This window comes from Eleutherodactylus coqui, chromosome 3, assembly GCF_035609145.1.
Source record: "Eleutherodactylus coqui strain aEleCoq1 chromosome 3, aEleCoq1.hap1, whole genome shotgun sequence".
NCBI classification, from domain to species: Eukaryota; Metazoa; Chordata; class Amphibia; order Anura; family Eleutherodactylidae; genus Eleutherodactylus; species Eleutherodactylus coqui.
The window spans coordinates 259,240,410-259,254,953 of NC_089839.1; the positions used below are offsets into that span (position 1 = coordinate 259,240,410).

Here is a 14,544-nt window from a genome sequence, read left to right on the forward strand (position 1 = left end):
AATGCAATACCTTGCATTGATGGTGGAACCATTTTGAAGGTAGTCCACTAGCAGCACGCCCTCCTTATCCCAGAACACAGACGCCATCACCTTAGTGGCAGATTTTTGCACCCTAAACTTCTTTGGGCGAGGAGAACCACTGTGCATCCACTCTTTTGACTGCTCCTTGGTTTCAGGGTCATACAAATAAATCCAGGTCTCATCCATAGTGACCAGTCGATCCAGGAAGTTCTTATCCGTCCAGAAACACTGACAAATGGACCGGGAAGTTTTCACTCGCATGCTTTTCTGATCTGTTGTCAAACATTTGGGGACCCACTTTGCAGATAGCTTTTTCATGTTCAAATGTTAATGGATAATGACACAAACACGTTCACGAGAAATCGTATTCCTTTAGCTGAAATTCACCAATTCTTCAGTATGAGGTTGTGCATAGCATTGACGATCTCCGGAACAATAACCTCTTTCGGTCGTCCAGGATGTTCCTCATCATTGGTGCTGAAGTGGCCCGTTTTAAATTTGGCAATCCAGTTCTTAACTGTAGAATATGAAGGGCATTGATTCCCCCAATGTCTGCGACATATCACCATGAATATCCTTCGCAGACTTTCCTTGCAGAAACAAGAATTTTATCACTCCTCTGCTCTCATTTGCTGTGAATATCACCTTAGACTCCGCCATTTTGTTTTCCCGTGTGCCGAGATCACTGTTGCCAAAAAACTACAAACACAAAATTTTGAAAACATATATTAGACACATAAGGCTCTCATGTGATGTAACATTCGTTACCATAGCAACAAAAAAAGAAGCCAAAGACTTATCAGCACCCCCTCGTAGTTGAATAGTTGAGGTCCGCATACACATAAGACAAATGTTATCTGAACCTACCAGTTCCCATAGGAGCAGCTATCTTTTGTGTATGAAGATGGGATAGAAGGATCAAGCAGGTTGTATTTTACAGGTATCTGGCAGTAGCTCGCTCTCCTCTCCCCATTGAAAATATATGCTTGGCTGAGCCAAGCATGTGTGCTTATGGGGAAGTCGAGCGTGAGTGTCTTAACGCTAGTAGACACCAAGCACACAGATAAGGCTCTGGATACATATTCTCTGGTCTCTGGGATGCTATACTCCTTACTTTCTTGGGAGTATAATATTCCATGAGATTTTTCTGTCAATTGCAAAGGGAGATATTATTCCATTTTTCTGTATTAGAACATTGAATTTACTCTTACCTAAAAAAGCTTCAGAAATACTGTTTATTGACAATATTACCTGATGGTTACTCTGTTTTTATCCTTATTCAATGAATTAAGCATTTTCTTCTCACTGGTTCTTAGTTGTACATCTGAGAACTCTTTACATGTAGATATCAGTGTGACCTATACATAAAAAAATAGTACTATGAACTATTAAAATTCTTAAAGACCTAATATACTCAGCAATACAAAATGATAACTCATTTAGGGGCTTTCAAATTTCAGATAAAAATTTCTGTATTCTATAGCTGACTTATTTTTTTCTTAGTACAGTATATTCAAATTATAGGTCCTATGACATCTCTAGTAAGACTGGTCTATACAATCGGAGGTGAAAAATTCTGTAGTTAAACATGTGCTCAAGCTGGTGGACAGATAGATAGGGTACTTATGGTCTAACACAGGTGGCTATAACAAACTGAAATAAGGAAGGCAACTTAGTATAATCTTAACCGCCCAAACCACACTGGCCCCTCAAGCGGAGCACCCGCTCTGAACAGGATGATCCCACTTTCGGAGGAAAGCCGAGAACCAGTCTGAGACAAACTAGCAACACCAACCACTGTACACCAACCCACAGAGTATTTGGGTACAAAAAGTTCAGATCTGAAAACTAAGCAGAACTGCTTAGCACAGGTCCACTGAAAACTTTGGAAATACGGCACAGAACACAAAGGTGCAGAGTACTGGCCAGTACATGGGATGTATAACCGGTGTCCTTAATACAAAGGAGACGGTTTAAATATCTGTCCCCAAAATGATCTCTCTAATTCTTCCATCCATAGCTATGCATTGTATAATTTAGTGTTCCGAACAAAGACACCAATGGAGCCCTTGATGCAGATGTGAAAAGAGCCTAATATAGCAGACATTTTTTTTAGTAAAATAAGATGAAGTCTCTAACAGAGATCTTAAAGGAAATGTATCACTTTTATTTTTTACTATTTAAAACTTGATAGTGACATTTTTCCTAATCTGTTTTTATATTCTGATTGCAGATCTTTTACTCTATTGTCTGTACATGATTATGGGGAGATGTTGTCATCTTGTCTGAGCTGCAGTTAATGGTCTTTAGAGATGCTTTACAACAAAACTCATGTGACATAGACAAAACAGACCGTAGGGGGGGCATTGACTACCATGAGGGTCTGCTCTAGCCATGTACTGTGACCTGTGCAGAGGTCATTGTGCATGGAGGTAGAGCAGGTAAACTGTGACCATCATCTATTGTGAATGTGAATATATATAGATGTTACCTTTCAATGCAACCCTGCCTACTGAAAAGTTTCCTCTATAGAATAGAAAATGTAAGACTATTAGGCTCAGTGGTTTGTGTAAAAATTGCAAGATTCAAGGATTTTTCCTGTGACGTAGCATACATCGCCCTACGGGTAGAAGAAAGTTGGCAATGTACCCTTCGTCACAGGAAGAAGAGGATCCAGCTGTCTGGGGGTGACGTGCCCTGGGTAACTGGAGGAGGCAGGAAAAGATCGGTTAGGTGAAGATCTGGGAAGAAGGCTGTCTGGGGAGGAATAGATAAGTATAAGTTTTTGGTTTTTTTGAATGACAGAATCCCTTTAATGAAAAGGTTTATGTACATTACAAAAGTAATGTACATAAGCATCTAAGGGCACTGTGCTGATTAAATTTTTCACTACAGGTTGGCTTTAGAGACCACCGCTAAACAGGTCATAGAAGCTTCATCTAACTTTCCAGACACATTAAATAGTATATTAACCCCTTAAAGATAAAGCCTGTTTGCGACATAACAACTAACTCATTTTTCAGTTTTTTTCATTGTTGCATTCCTAGAGCTATAACTTTTTAATCTTTCCATCGACATAGCTATATGAGGGCTTTTTTTTTTGTGGGACACGTTTTTTTTTAATGGCCTCATTTCTGGGTATATATAATGTCTTAGCTTTTATTAATTTTTTTTAGGGGGACTGGGGAAAAAAATAAATTCTGCCATTTCTTTTTTGGATTCCATTTGGCGTTCAGTGTGCAAAATAAATAATGTACTAACATTCTCTGGGTCAGCATGAATCCAGTGATACCAAGTTTATACAGTTTACTGTATATACTCGAGTATTAGCCAACCCGGGTACAAAACTGGTAAAACTTATTGACTCGAGTATAAGCCTAGCTATACTAAAGTATATATTGGGTAAAAAAAACTGCAATACTCCCCTCCCAGCCGGCGTCTGTGTCCCCGGCACTATGCTCTCCCCCGCGGTACGGCAAGCTGCTAGAGAATTCTCCCCGCTGTCATCTCCCTGCTCGACTTTGAATTCCCCCGCTGTCAGCGCTGTGTAAGTAAGCACTGTGATTGGATCAATGGCCTCGTTGAGTGGTCCCGGTCATGTAATAAAAACCTACTTTAGGCTGGTCTCACATGACCGGATAGGAATTATGGATTCCGCATGCGTCTGATGCGCAGTAATATGCAGATCAATCACATTGGATTACACAATTCCGCTCACATTAGTGGGCTGGAATTACATAATCCACTCGCAGAAAACAGAACGCAGCATATTCTATTTTACCATGGATATCTGCAACGTAGAGCCCATTGTGCTCCATGGTCATGGATATAACCGCAGCCCATACGTAACTAAATTGTGTACGGGCTGCGGGTACCTGCGTCATCGCTAAGCGATGGTGCGGAAAATACGAACAAAAAAAGGTTTACTGTGCATGTATGCCTGTGTGAGTACGCAGTTATGCGCAGTACATTACGTGGCCATAGGCAGGGTCACGGCCGGGCTTACAGCTGGGATCCACTGTGGGCCTCTGCAAGTGGATTCCACATCCGGCTGCATGAACCTGGTATTATTCACATCGCTACTTGTAATACGTAATTTACAGGAAGCCCGGGAACGCTCGCCTTCTTGCAGTTCCAGAAGCAGCTTAAGTGCCTTCAGTGTGAGACCACCGCACCTCAGCAAGCTTACGAGGCCTCACAGAACGCCACTTTTTACACCCTATCCCTGCTGCTAAGGTCAAGAAATACCCCTAAAAAAGCATGAGAGGAGGGGGATATCCAATTTTACTGCCCATTTGTCTATCCCAACCAGCCTCCGTAATTACCCTGTCTTTGGAAATACCACACAGTTATCATTATTACTTTTATCTAAAATTTAAGGAATGCCAAAAAGGGCGTGGAGGAGGGGGATTATTTTTAGGGAGTTAATGTTTTTTCCGCACAAGTGAGCAATGGGGCCTGGAATTTATTCAGTTGTGACTTGCAAACCAACGGGTGTTCTGTGCATTACAGGCCTTGCCATGTGTCCTGTAAGTAGATTAGAGCCACAATGGGTATGTTTATGAACACGGGACAAATGGGGGGATCCATTTTTTGGCAACGTCTTCATTCCTATGTACACTGTACAAAAAAACCTGTTTTTAAATTGACACAATTGCCAAAAAAATGAAAATCGTAATTTTTCCTTCTGCTTTGTTTATATTCATTCAAATACTGTGGGGTCAAAATACGCAGTAAAACCCTAGAGGATCTAGTTTTCAAAATGGGGTCATTTGTGGGTGTTTGTTATCATTTTGGCCGCTCAATGGCTCTACAAGTGTGCTATGGTGCCTGAAATTTATTCAGTTGTACCCTGAAATCCAACGGGTGCTCCTCCTGCTTAGATTTATTCAAAAATTGTACAGTAAAAATACTCAGTAGACCCCTAGGTGAATTCGTTGAGGGGTCTAGTTTTCAAAATGGGGTAATTTGTGAGGGTTTTCTATGGTTTTGGCCGCTCTAGGGCTCTACAAGTGGGCAATGGGGCCTAAATTACCTTCAAGCAAAATTTCTGTTCTGAAAGCCACTGACTACTCCTTTCATTTTTGGCCCCGGTGTGCATGCAGACATAAGATTAGGGCCATAATGGGTATATTTCTGAAAACAGGACAAACAGGGGTATCCATTTTGGGGGGCAAGTCTTCATTTATATGTATGCTGTACAAAAAAAAGCTGTTTTTAAAATTACAGAAATCCCAAAAAACGAAAATAACAATTTTTTTCTTTTGCTTTGCTTGAATTCCTTTAAAAACTGTGGGGTCAAAATGGGCAGTACACCTCTAGATAAATTCGTTAATGTGTCTAGTTTTCAAAATTGGGTAATTTGTGGGTCTTTTCTATGGTTTTGCCTGGTTAAGAGCTCTACAAGTGTGCTAAGGGGCCTAAAAGGCCTTCAAGCTAAATTTGTTATGAAAGACACTGACTACTCCTTTCATTTTGGGCCCCATTGTGCATCCAGACATAAGATTAGGGCGACAATAGGTATGTCTCTGAACACAGGGCAAACAGGGGTATCCATTTTGGGGTGTCAATCCTCATTTTCATGTGCACTATAGAAAAAAAATGTCTTTAAAATGACATATTTGCAAAAATATAACATTTTATTTTTTCTCCTCTAAATTGCATTAATTCCTGAAAAAAACAGTGGGGTCAAAATACTCATGATCCCCCGGAGTGAAAACATTAAGGGGAGTAGTTTTTAAAATAGGGTTATTTGTGGGGGTATCTATGATTCTGACACTCATGAGCCTTTACAATCTTGGCTTGGGGTAGGAAAACGAAGTGTTCCTCAAAATGCTGAAAAGTAATGTTAAATTTGTATGTCTCTTAAATGGTAAAAAAACCTAAAGTTTTTCAAATGTGCATTCAGAATAAAGTAAACAGATGGAAATATATATCTTAGCAAAAATGTGTACAATATGTCTGCACATATTTGAGATATTACAATTGAAAATGTGAAAAAAATGACAATTTTTTCAAAATTTTCCCAATATTGGCACTTTTAATAAATATACACAAATTCTATCAGTCTATTTTTACAACCTAAATGAAGTACAACATGTGGCGAAAATACAATGTCAGAATCACTTGGATATGTAAAACCTTTACAGGGTTATGCTATATTAAAGTGACACGTCACATTTCCAAAATTTGGCTCAGTCACTAAGGCGCAAACAGGCTTTATCACTAAGGGGTTAACACAAACGCAGTGATAACACGTGTGATTTTTTTTAAAAACATTTTTCTACATAGCAAAAGTCACCACATTTTATGATTCTTATAATACACTACTATACCTCAGTATAGTAGTGTATTAGAAAGCTTATGAAGTTCAGGCAGAGGCTGAGCCTCATAGGCCACTGTAGCTGGCAGAGTCGGAGGCTATATTGAATCCTCTGGGTGCCATAAGAACCCATTGGGACCCCACAATAACAGCATGGGGGTCCGATGGGTGAGAGTCCCCTCCCTCTGTCAGCCTTTTACACACTGACAGTGGCATGTAAAGGGTTAAACACCAAGGAACTAAGGTTTCTTCTGTCCCCAGTGTTACAGCAAGTTCCAGGCTGTCATCTGACAGCTGAGCACCTGTTCCCCCGCACGGGAGACCCACGCAAGGCTTCTAAAGCAGCGTCATCAAAACACTGCAATGCAGAATAAAGTCTCTTAACGGCCAACGTCAAAAGACATATGGGTGGTCATTGAAGGGTTAATATGTATACTCAGAGCGTAACCCATGAAGATAAGACAAAATACTGTAACTCATGATTGAATAGCCTACTTCAAGGGGAATCTGTTAGATCTTATTGCTCACTGAATGGAGGTGGAACGCATTGGAGAGCTCATCTGGCCGCCCACCTCCATTCAGAGTAAACAGGCAGTCATTCATAAATGAACAACTGCCTCTTGTCGCACACAGATTGTCAGATTTTTATCGCTGTTTACATGGACCGATCACTGTCAGGTTTTTATAGCCTGCACGAAATAAACAATGTACAAGAAGTGAACGAATTATCATTGGTCATTTAATAGTTTTCTGCGTTCACACTGAACGATCATTCAGTTTCACACAATTCAGAATACTATTTGTTCCATCTAAAAAGGCTTTTAGTCCCCAAAATCTATTAGCTGTTTTTTTGGTTTTAATGAATGTCTAATTGATAGCACTCTTTATTGTCAATTATGCAGTGCAAACTTTTACTTTTTATTAAACAAAACAAAAAGTTAAAAAAATGTCTGGTTTCACCTAACAGATGTCATGTTCGCCATGAGCATATTGCACACTATGCCCAGGACAAACACAAATAGAAGGCTGGTCATTATGTTACATCTATGCACACTGTGGGAAAAATTACCTACACAGACGCAACCCAAGCAAGGGCTGGAGGAAAAGGATTGGAATAGTGGAACATGCAAATGGGACTTGCGAGCAGACATCCAACAATGACAGACAACCACAAAAACACTTACCTAGACTACCAACACACATAAGCAGATGGAATAGGTAAAGTACGTCCAAGGTATCGGTTTGTATTTTGGCCAAGATACTTAAGGTCATGAGCTCTCAACAAAGGGTCCTGGTTGTGTCACGACTCCCTACTTTAACCTTTAACAAGACAACTTAACCCCAGGAGTCCTGCTCACACCAACAGAGAATCCCACCCAGAACTTCATGCAAGCAAGCAACACCACAGCAGAACATGCATGACTCCCAAAAGCAGGGTTCTGAGCGGGAAGGAGGAAAATGGCAAAATAAATAAATGACCAGTGCCCTCTAGAATGAGGGACTGGTATTTATGTGCAGCAGACCGGTGGTGATTAGCTGGCTGGAGAACTCCACACCCAGCCAGCTCAATCATCCCACACCTGTGGAAGTGCGCTCCTGGAAACCCATACTACTACAGGTGCCAGGAACACAACGTCACAGCAACATGACAACAGAATATCATATAACAAATGAATTTACCAAGTCAGTCAGCGTTTCTTTTCCTTGAATAGTGTTGAAACGTTTAGCTGTGTCAAAGGCAATATAGTACAATGCCATCAGTTTACCGTTTTCTAGGAGGGTAAATAAAGACAGTTAAATACAGTACTATACAGTAGATTTTTGTAAGGTTTCTTTTCAAACACTCTATCCCTAAACATAAACAGGTATTACCACATTCATTAGTATAGTTGTGATGAACACTTTTAGCACCTGGATTACTTAGTGTTATGGAGCCTGAGGGAATCGGGCATATGAATCCTTAAATAGGACGCTCAGTAGTGACCAGAGACAGAAGTGAATGTAGAAAAGAACCTTTAATGAAAATCAGGAGTAATAATAATAATCTTTATTTCTATAGCGCCAACTTATTCTACAGCGTGTTCGAGGCACAAGGGGAACATAAATAGTACGAAAATTACAGACATTACAAAACTTACATGTGGTATTCAATTATTTGGAAACAAAGGGTGTGGGGGTGATACAGAAGGTACAGGGGCAATAGGAGGAGGAGGAGCAAAGGGGAAAACAGCAATGCGATGATAGTATATGATATACAGATTTTAGGACACAAACGGGGTGGGTGTAGTACAGGAGGTACGGGCCAGGAAGTATACATTATGGGTAAAAGTGGAAAGCCATAGGGAGGGGCAGGGGCCATATTATCGGGGTGGGGGACTAGATCAGGGGGTTTGGTATGCTTCTTTAAAGAGGTTATTCTTTGAGGCGAGTCTGAAGTTCCGTGTGTCAGAGATTGTCCGGATGTTTTGGGGTAGAGTGATCCAGAGGAGGTGAGCATGTGAGGTTCGTATTAGAGGGGTGTTTAGTCTCAGTGTTTTAGTAGAGCAAAGCATGGGAGTTGGATGATTTATGGACAGGAGGGAAGCGATATACATGGGCTCGGTGCCGTGGAGAGCATTGTGGGTTTGAGTGATAGGTTTGAATTGAGTTCAGTTGTGTATGGGCAGCCAATGCAGCGATTGGCATAGTGCAGAGGCGCCTGGATAGGAAGAGGAGACTAGCTGCCACATTTTGAATGGATTGGAAAGGGGAGAGTCTGGTACAGGGAATACCAATGAGCAGCGAGTTGCAGTAGTTGAGTCGGGAATGGATGAGGGCGACAACGAGTGTCTTTAGTGTGTTAATGGTGAGGAACGGATTTTAGCAATGTTCCTAAGGTGCAGGTGGCATGTTTGAGCCAGAGATCGTATGTGGGGGGTAAAGGAGAGGTCCGAATCTAGTGTGACCACAATGCAGCGGGCGTGCTGTTTGGATGTTATGATGGTGCCAGATACTTATATGGAGATGTTGGGTGGCAAGGTCAGCTGGTTGAGGGTGGAAAGATAATGAGGTCCGTTTAAGAGAGGTAAGTTTGAGAAAATGGAGGACATGGTGTTAGAGACAGCAGACAGACAGTCGGGGATGTTTTGGAGGAAAGGTGCAGAGATGTTGTGGGAAGAGGTGTATAACTGGGTGTCGTCAGCGTAGAGGTGGTATTGGAGGCCAAATCTGTGAATGGTTCGTCCAATTGGGGCTGTGTAGATAAAGAAGAGATGGGGGCCAAGGATCAAGCCCTGGGGGACCCCAACAGCGAGGGGGAGCAGAGAGGAGATAGAGCCAGCAAAGGAGATGCTGAAAGAGCGGCCAGAGAGTTAGGAGAATCAGGTGAGAGCAGTGTCCTTAGGCATAGCAAGGAGGAAGTCATGGTCCACAGTGTCAAAGGCAGCATAGAGGTCAAGGAGGATTACTAGGGAGTAGTCACCCCTCGATTTGGTTGTCATCAGGTCGTTTGATAGTTTTGTGAAGGCGGTTTCGGTCGAATGTAGGGGGCAGAAGCCGGACTGGAGGAGGTCGAGAAGAGAGTTATCAGAGAGAAAGTGTGTGAGGCAAGAATAGACGAGTTTAAGTAGTTTGGAGATGAGAGGGAGGTTTGAGATGGGTCGGTAGCTGGCAGTGTTGGTCGGGTCAAGGGTTGGTTTCTTTAGCAGAGGGGATATGATGAAGTGTTTAAATGAGGAGGGGAAAATACCAGAGATTAGGGAGAGGTTGAAGATGGTGGTGAGGTTGGTAATGACAGCTGGGGAAAGGGACCAGAGGAGGTGGGAAGGAAGAGGGTCGCTAGCACGGGTGGTGGGGCGAGCAGTGAAAAGCAGTCTGGAGACTTCTTCCTCTGTCGTTGGTTCTAGTATAAATAGTGAATGAGTGATAGATGCAATGCTGAAGAGACCGAGATCAGAGCTAGCCATGTAATGTTCAGAGATTTCTTTGCGGATGTTTTCAATTTTTTTCTTTGAAGTGGGAGGCTGGCTCTCTAGCACTGAGATCTGTCACAGGGGCCTGTTCTTTGGGACTGAGGAGGGAGTGCAAGGTATCAAAGAGTCATTTGGGGTTATGGGATAGTGAGGAGACGAGGGAGGTGAAATAAACTTGTTTGGCATGGTAGAGGACGAGGTTGTAGGTTTGGAGCATAAAGTTGAAGTAAGTGAAGTCTGTGGGCTGTTTGGATTTGCACCACAAATGTTCAGCACACCTAGTACATCTCTGGATGAAGCACATTTGGGGCATGAGCCAAGGTTGTCGAGCAATTTGGCAAGAAGAGAACACCTACTCCACCACGCGCAGGTTGCCCGATCTGGGGGTCTGGGAGACCTGCAGGCCATCAAAGGACAAAACAGCAGGGGAGGCAAAATCAGACTGCTGTATCCACATTTCGGTCAGGGCGAGCAGGTTGAGACATTTGGAAGTGAAGAGGTCATGGATGGTTAGGAGTTTGCTGCACATGGATTGGGAGTTCCAAAGGGCGCATTTGAAGGGGGCAGAGAGGGTGCGCGTGGGCTAATGGTTGGTGTTGGGGGTGTTTTGGTGTGATTGGGGGGAGGTTTGGCAGGGAGCAAAGCAGTAGGGTAGCGAGGGTGAGCGGGGGATTTGTGAGGGGGGCTGTGGTGTTTCTTGGCAGTGGTGAGAAGGGGATGGAGGCATTTGAGGAAGGTGAGGAGTGTGTGACAGCTGTGCATGGGTGAGGAGAGTAGAGAGGAGCTCATGTGGATGGACTGTGTTGGGGCTGGACATAGGAAGAAAGTGTTAAGGCTTGTACTGAGGACTGTGGTGGTAGTTAGTGTGAAGATGAGGGTGTTAATGTGCAGAGTGTAGGTGAATGTGCAGTTTACCTGTCCCCTGCCCTGTCGAACTGTACTGTTTAACTGCATCATTCGACTGCATAAGACACTTGATCCTGGACACTTCCTACAGGACACCTATGCGTGCCCAGCCACATAACTAGTACCAGGGGTGAACCCAGCATCTCTGCTGCCTGAGGTAAACTGTAGAAAGGCACTTCCCCTTCAACTAAGGGGCACATCTGCCATTAGGCCTTGTGTCACTCACCTCTGGTGGCACCACTTTATGGAAAGGAGGACTGATTTAAAACAGTACATTTTTTCCTTCTTAACAATTATTGTGTACTTTTAGATTATTGCTTATTATTTAGACTTTGGTTATTATCCTACCGTAGGACCCATTTTGTTCAACTCACATGTATTTTTCATACACTTAAAAGTACATTTTGCACTATAATGCTCTGATAATCCTCTAACTTTGTTATTCCTGTAACACTTTCAAGGCCTCCAGTACTAGAGGCAGCAAAAAGCAACCCTATAACATTATGGATCCTCCATCGTTTCACTGTAGGTAGGATGTACTTTTCTTTCTAGACTTTATTTCATCAACTATAAACATAACTCTGGTATGCATTGCCAAAGAGCTCTAGTTTGATTTTATCTGTCTATAGCGCATTTTCCCAGAAGAATTGTGGTTCATTTATGTAACTTTTGGCAAATTTCAGATTTTTTCATGCCGTTAAGCAGCGTGATCCTCCATGGCCTTCACCCTTATAGCCTTGTTTTGTTTAGTGTGCAGCATATAGTACGAGTTGCAATCATTACTCCAGATGTCTCCAGCTTAGCTTGAAGTTCTTTGGATGTTGTACTTAGTATTTTTGCCACTTTTCAAACAGACTTTCATAGGGTTATCTGACCAATTTTCTTCTTTCCTCCACATCCTTGAAGGCTCTTGACTGTTCCATGAGTAGCAAACTTCTTGATTACATTTCAAATTGTTGAAGCCAGAATGCTAAGGTATTTAGAGATAGTCTTGCATCCTTTCGACTGCTTGTGCTTGGTGATAACAGCATTTCTGGGCTGCTCAGACAGCTTTCTTATCTTTGTCATTTGTGAGCAAGGAACAAGTAAGAAAACTGGACTTTTTAAGCATCAAAACCACCATTCATAAGCTAATTAAATTCACAGAGAAAACATGCACCAAAATCCACATGCCAATTTTGATGCAGATTTTCATTGCAGAATTCAATATAAATGTGTTTCGGGGATGCAGTCTTCTATCTAGTGCTGCAGGAAACTACTATTCTCACAAACTCCACAATTTTCTACAGCCATTTCTGAAGAAGGGACTGTGTCTCCGAAACATGTTAATATTGGCTGTTTTTAATCATTTAATAAGGAAGAACTGGGTTAATCACTCATTGCATCATGCTTTTTCTTATTATAAGAGTTCCGCCTTTAGTTCATGACTTTAAATACTTTCCTTCAGTCTAATTACTACACCCCGTTTTACACAGTTGGCAATTAATGGACAGGCAGCACCTTATCTTGTCTCTACACTTATTAATTCCTCTATCCACAGTTTTAGCAGAGGTTGCTCCACTGCTCTCCTTTTTCCTGTTTTTATTTTAGGCCTTGTAATGCAACACAAAACATGCACTACTGTGGATGTACAGCATATGTCATGTACATTTACTATTGCTGACTAGTTACCTGTAGGCTTAAAATTGATTTCTTCATCCATTCTAATTAATCCGACTGATGATAAATCATTCAGATTTTTCAAGCAAAGCTCTGTTATAGAAAACAATGTGCACACTATCAATCAACATAAATATGAATTATTAATATTTAGTGAAGTCCACAATTCTAATTATTAAAACATTTTAATTATAACATTATAATTGTTCAATTCATTATTTTGTGCCTGCTAAACACACTGAAGGTACTCAATTACCCCATACGGCATCTGAGTTGTACAGAGCCGTAATACTCTTCACATGCATGTCTATGGTCCCATAAAGTCTTCCACCGGTCTCTGATATAATGCTTATGGAATCTGACAGAAATGAAATCATGGCATGCTCCATTTCATTATGTTAGTACGAAAGTAGTCTCTCTTAGTAGCATTACTTTATGGGAGTAATATCTATGTACGTACGTCAAGCAACAGAACCTTAAGGCTGGACTCACACAGGGTGGATTTGCCATGGAAATTCTGTCTGGAATTTTTCTGCGGCAAATCCAACTGCGGCCGCTAATCCCGGGTTTAGCCAGCAATGTGGACGAGATTTGAGAAAAATCTCGTCCCCAGGGGGCGGTCAATCTGTCATAGCAAAGCTGGCAGAAGCTGGCGCTGCAGTGCAGATTCCCCGGCCGCAGGATGTCAATTTTTTTCATTGTGGCTGCGCTCTCTTCTATGGAAAAGCGTGTGGCCAAGCCGTTCCAAAACCCGAGCTAAGTGACGCGGGTTTTAAAGAAGCACTTTCCTGGCGGAAATCTGGTGAGGCGTTTTTTCGGTGAGGCTAAACCGCGAGATTTTCGGCGGGATTCCGCCGTATGAGAACCCAGCCTAACAGCAGCATATGGGTGGCTGTACTAGGGGGGCAATACAGCCTCTGTGCAGTGCTGCAAGGGTTTTGTGAGCGTAGCTCTCTGTACTTAAGCCATCGGTTTGCACACATTAAAAAGCGCTCTGCTAACAATATGTAGTGTATATGCGACACACAAATGTACTGAAAACTATTTTAAAAAGGAAAGTATCCACTTGCACACTGTTAAGGATTAATTAATATAGAGTTTTCCAGAATCTTGACCACCTCTATTTGTTAGATGTATATATATACAAGTATAGATATGCATTGTATACTCAGAGGTATGGTAAAAATAATAGGTGTATAAAAAAGACCATTAGTATACCCTGCAATTTAGCTTCGATTCCTATTTTATCAAGTCCTTGTGGGAAACCTAAAAAAAAACAACAATTTTTTATTATTTGTTATCCTTATGTCAGCCGTGTCATTTATTATTTAATTTAAAGCAGAGCTGTCATGTCTTCTGATCAGCGGGGCCGACTGCATATCTTCATAGCCATGGCCCTGCTGCCTATTGCACCTCTTGTTTTTATGTCCCCACCATTCCCAACCATCGAACTCTGTCTGAATTCAACTCCCAGAGCTTTGTATCTGTCATGTGGGCAGTCTCCTCTACGCAATGACAATGGATGACATGAGGTTTTCCCCACCCACTAGTATCATTAATTGACAATGTGCGGAGGATACCACCTTCTTGACAGATTCAAAGTTTTGAGAGCCGAATCCAACAGAGGTAGGGGTGAGGAAACGAGGAGCGTTGGGGGGTGGGGAAACAGATATAAGAAGAGGTATG

The 14,544-nt window shown here is 42.0% G+C and overlaps 1 protein-coding gene across 1 annotated transcript in view; it reads right to left on the minus strand.

The window, feature by feature from the left end:
- HFM1 (helicase for meiosis 1) overlaps nucleotides 1-14,544 on the minus strand; it is a 118,571-nt gene that overhangs the window by 50,032 nt on the left and 53,995 nt on the right. The window contains exons 19-22 of the mRNA XM_066595000.1: nucleotides 14,077-14,124; nucleotides 12,871-12,951; nucleotides 8,024-8,115; nucleotides 1,273-1,379 (exon numbers count right to left, since the gene is read on the minus strand). Coding sequence (XP_066451097.1) covers nucleotides 1,273-1,379; nucleotides 8,024-8,115; nucleotides 12,871-12,951; nucleotides 14,077-14,124 — 328 coding nt within the window. The remainder of the gene's footprint in view (nucleotides 1-1,272; nucleotides 1,380-8,023; nucleotides 8,116-12,870; nucleotides 12,952-14,076; nucleotides 14,125-14,544) is intronic.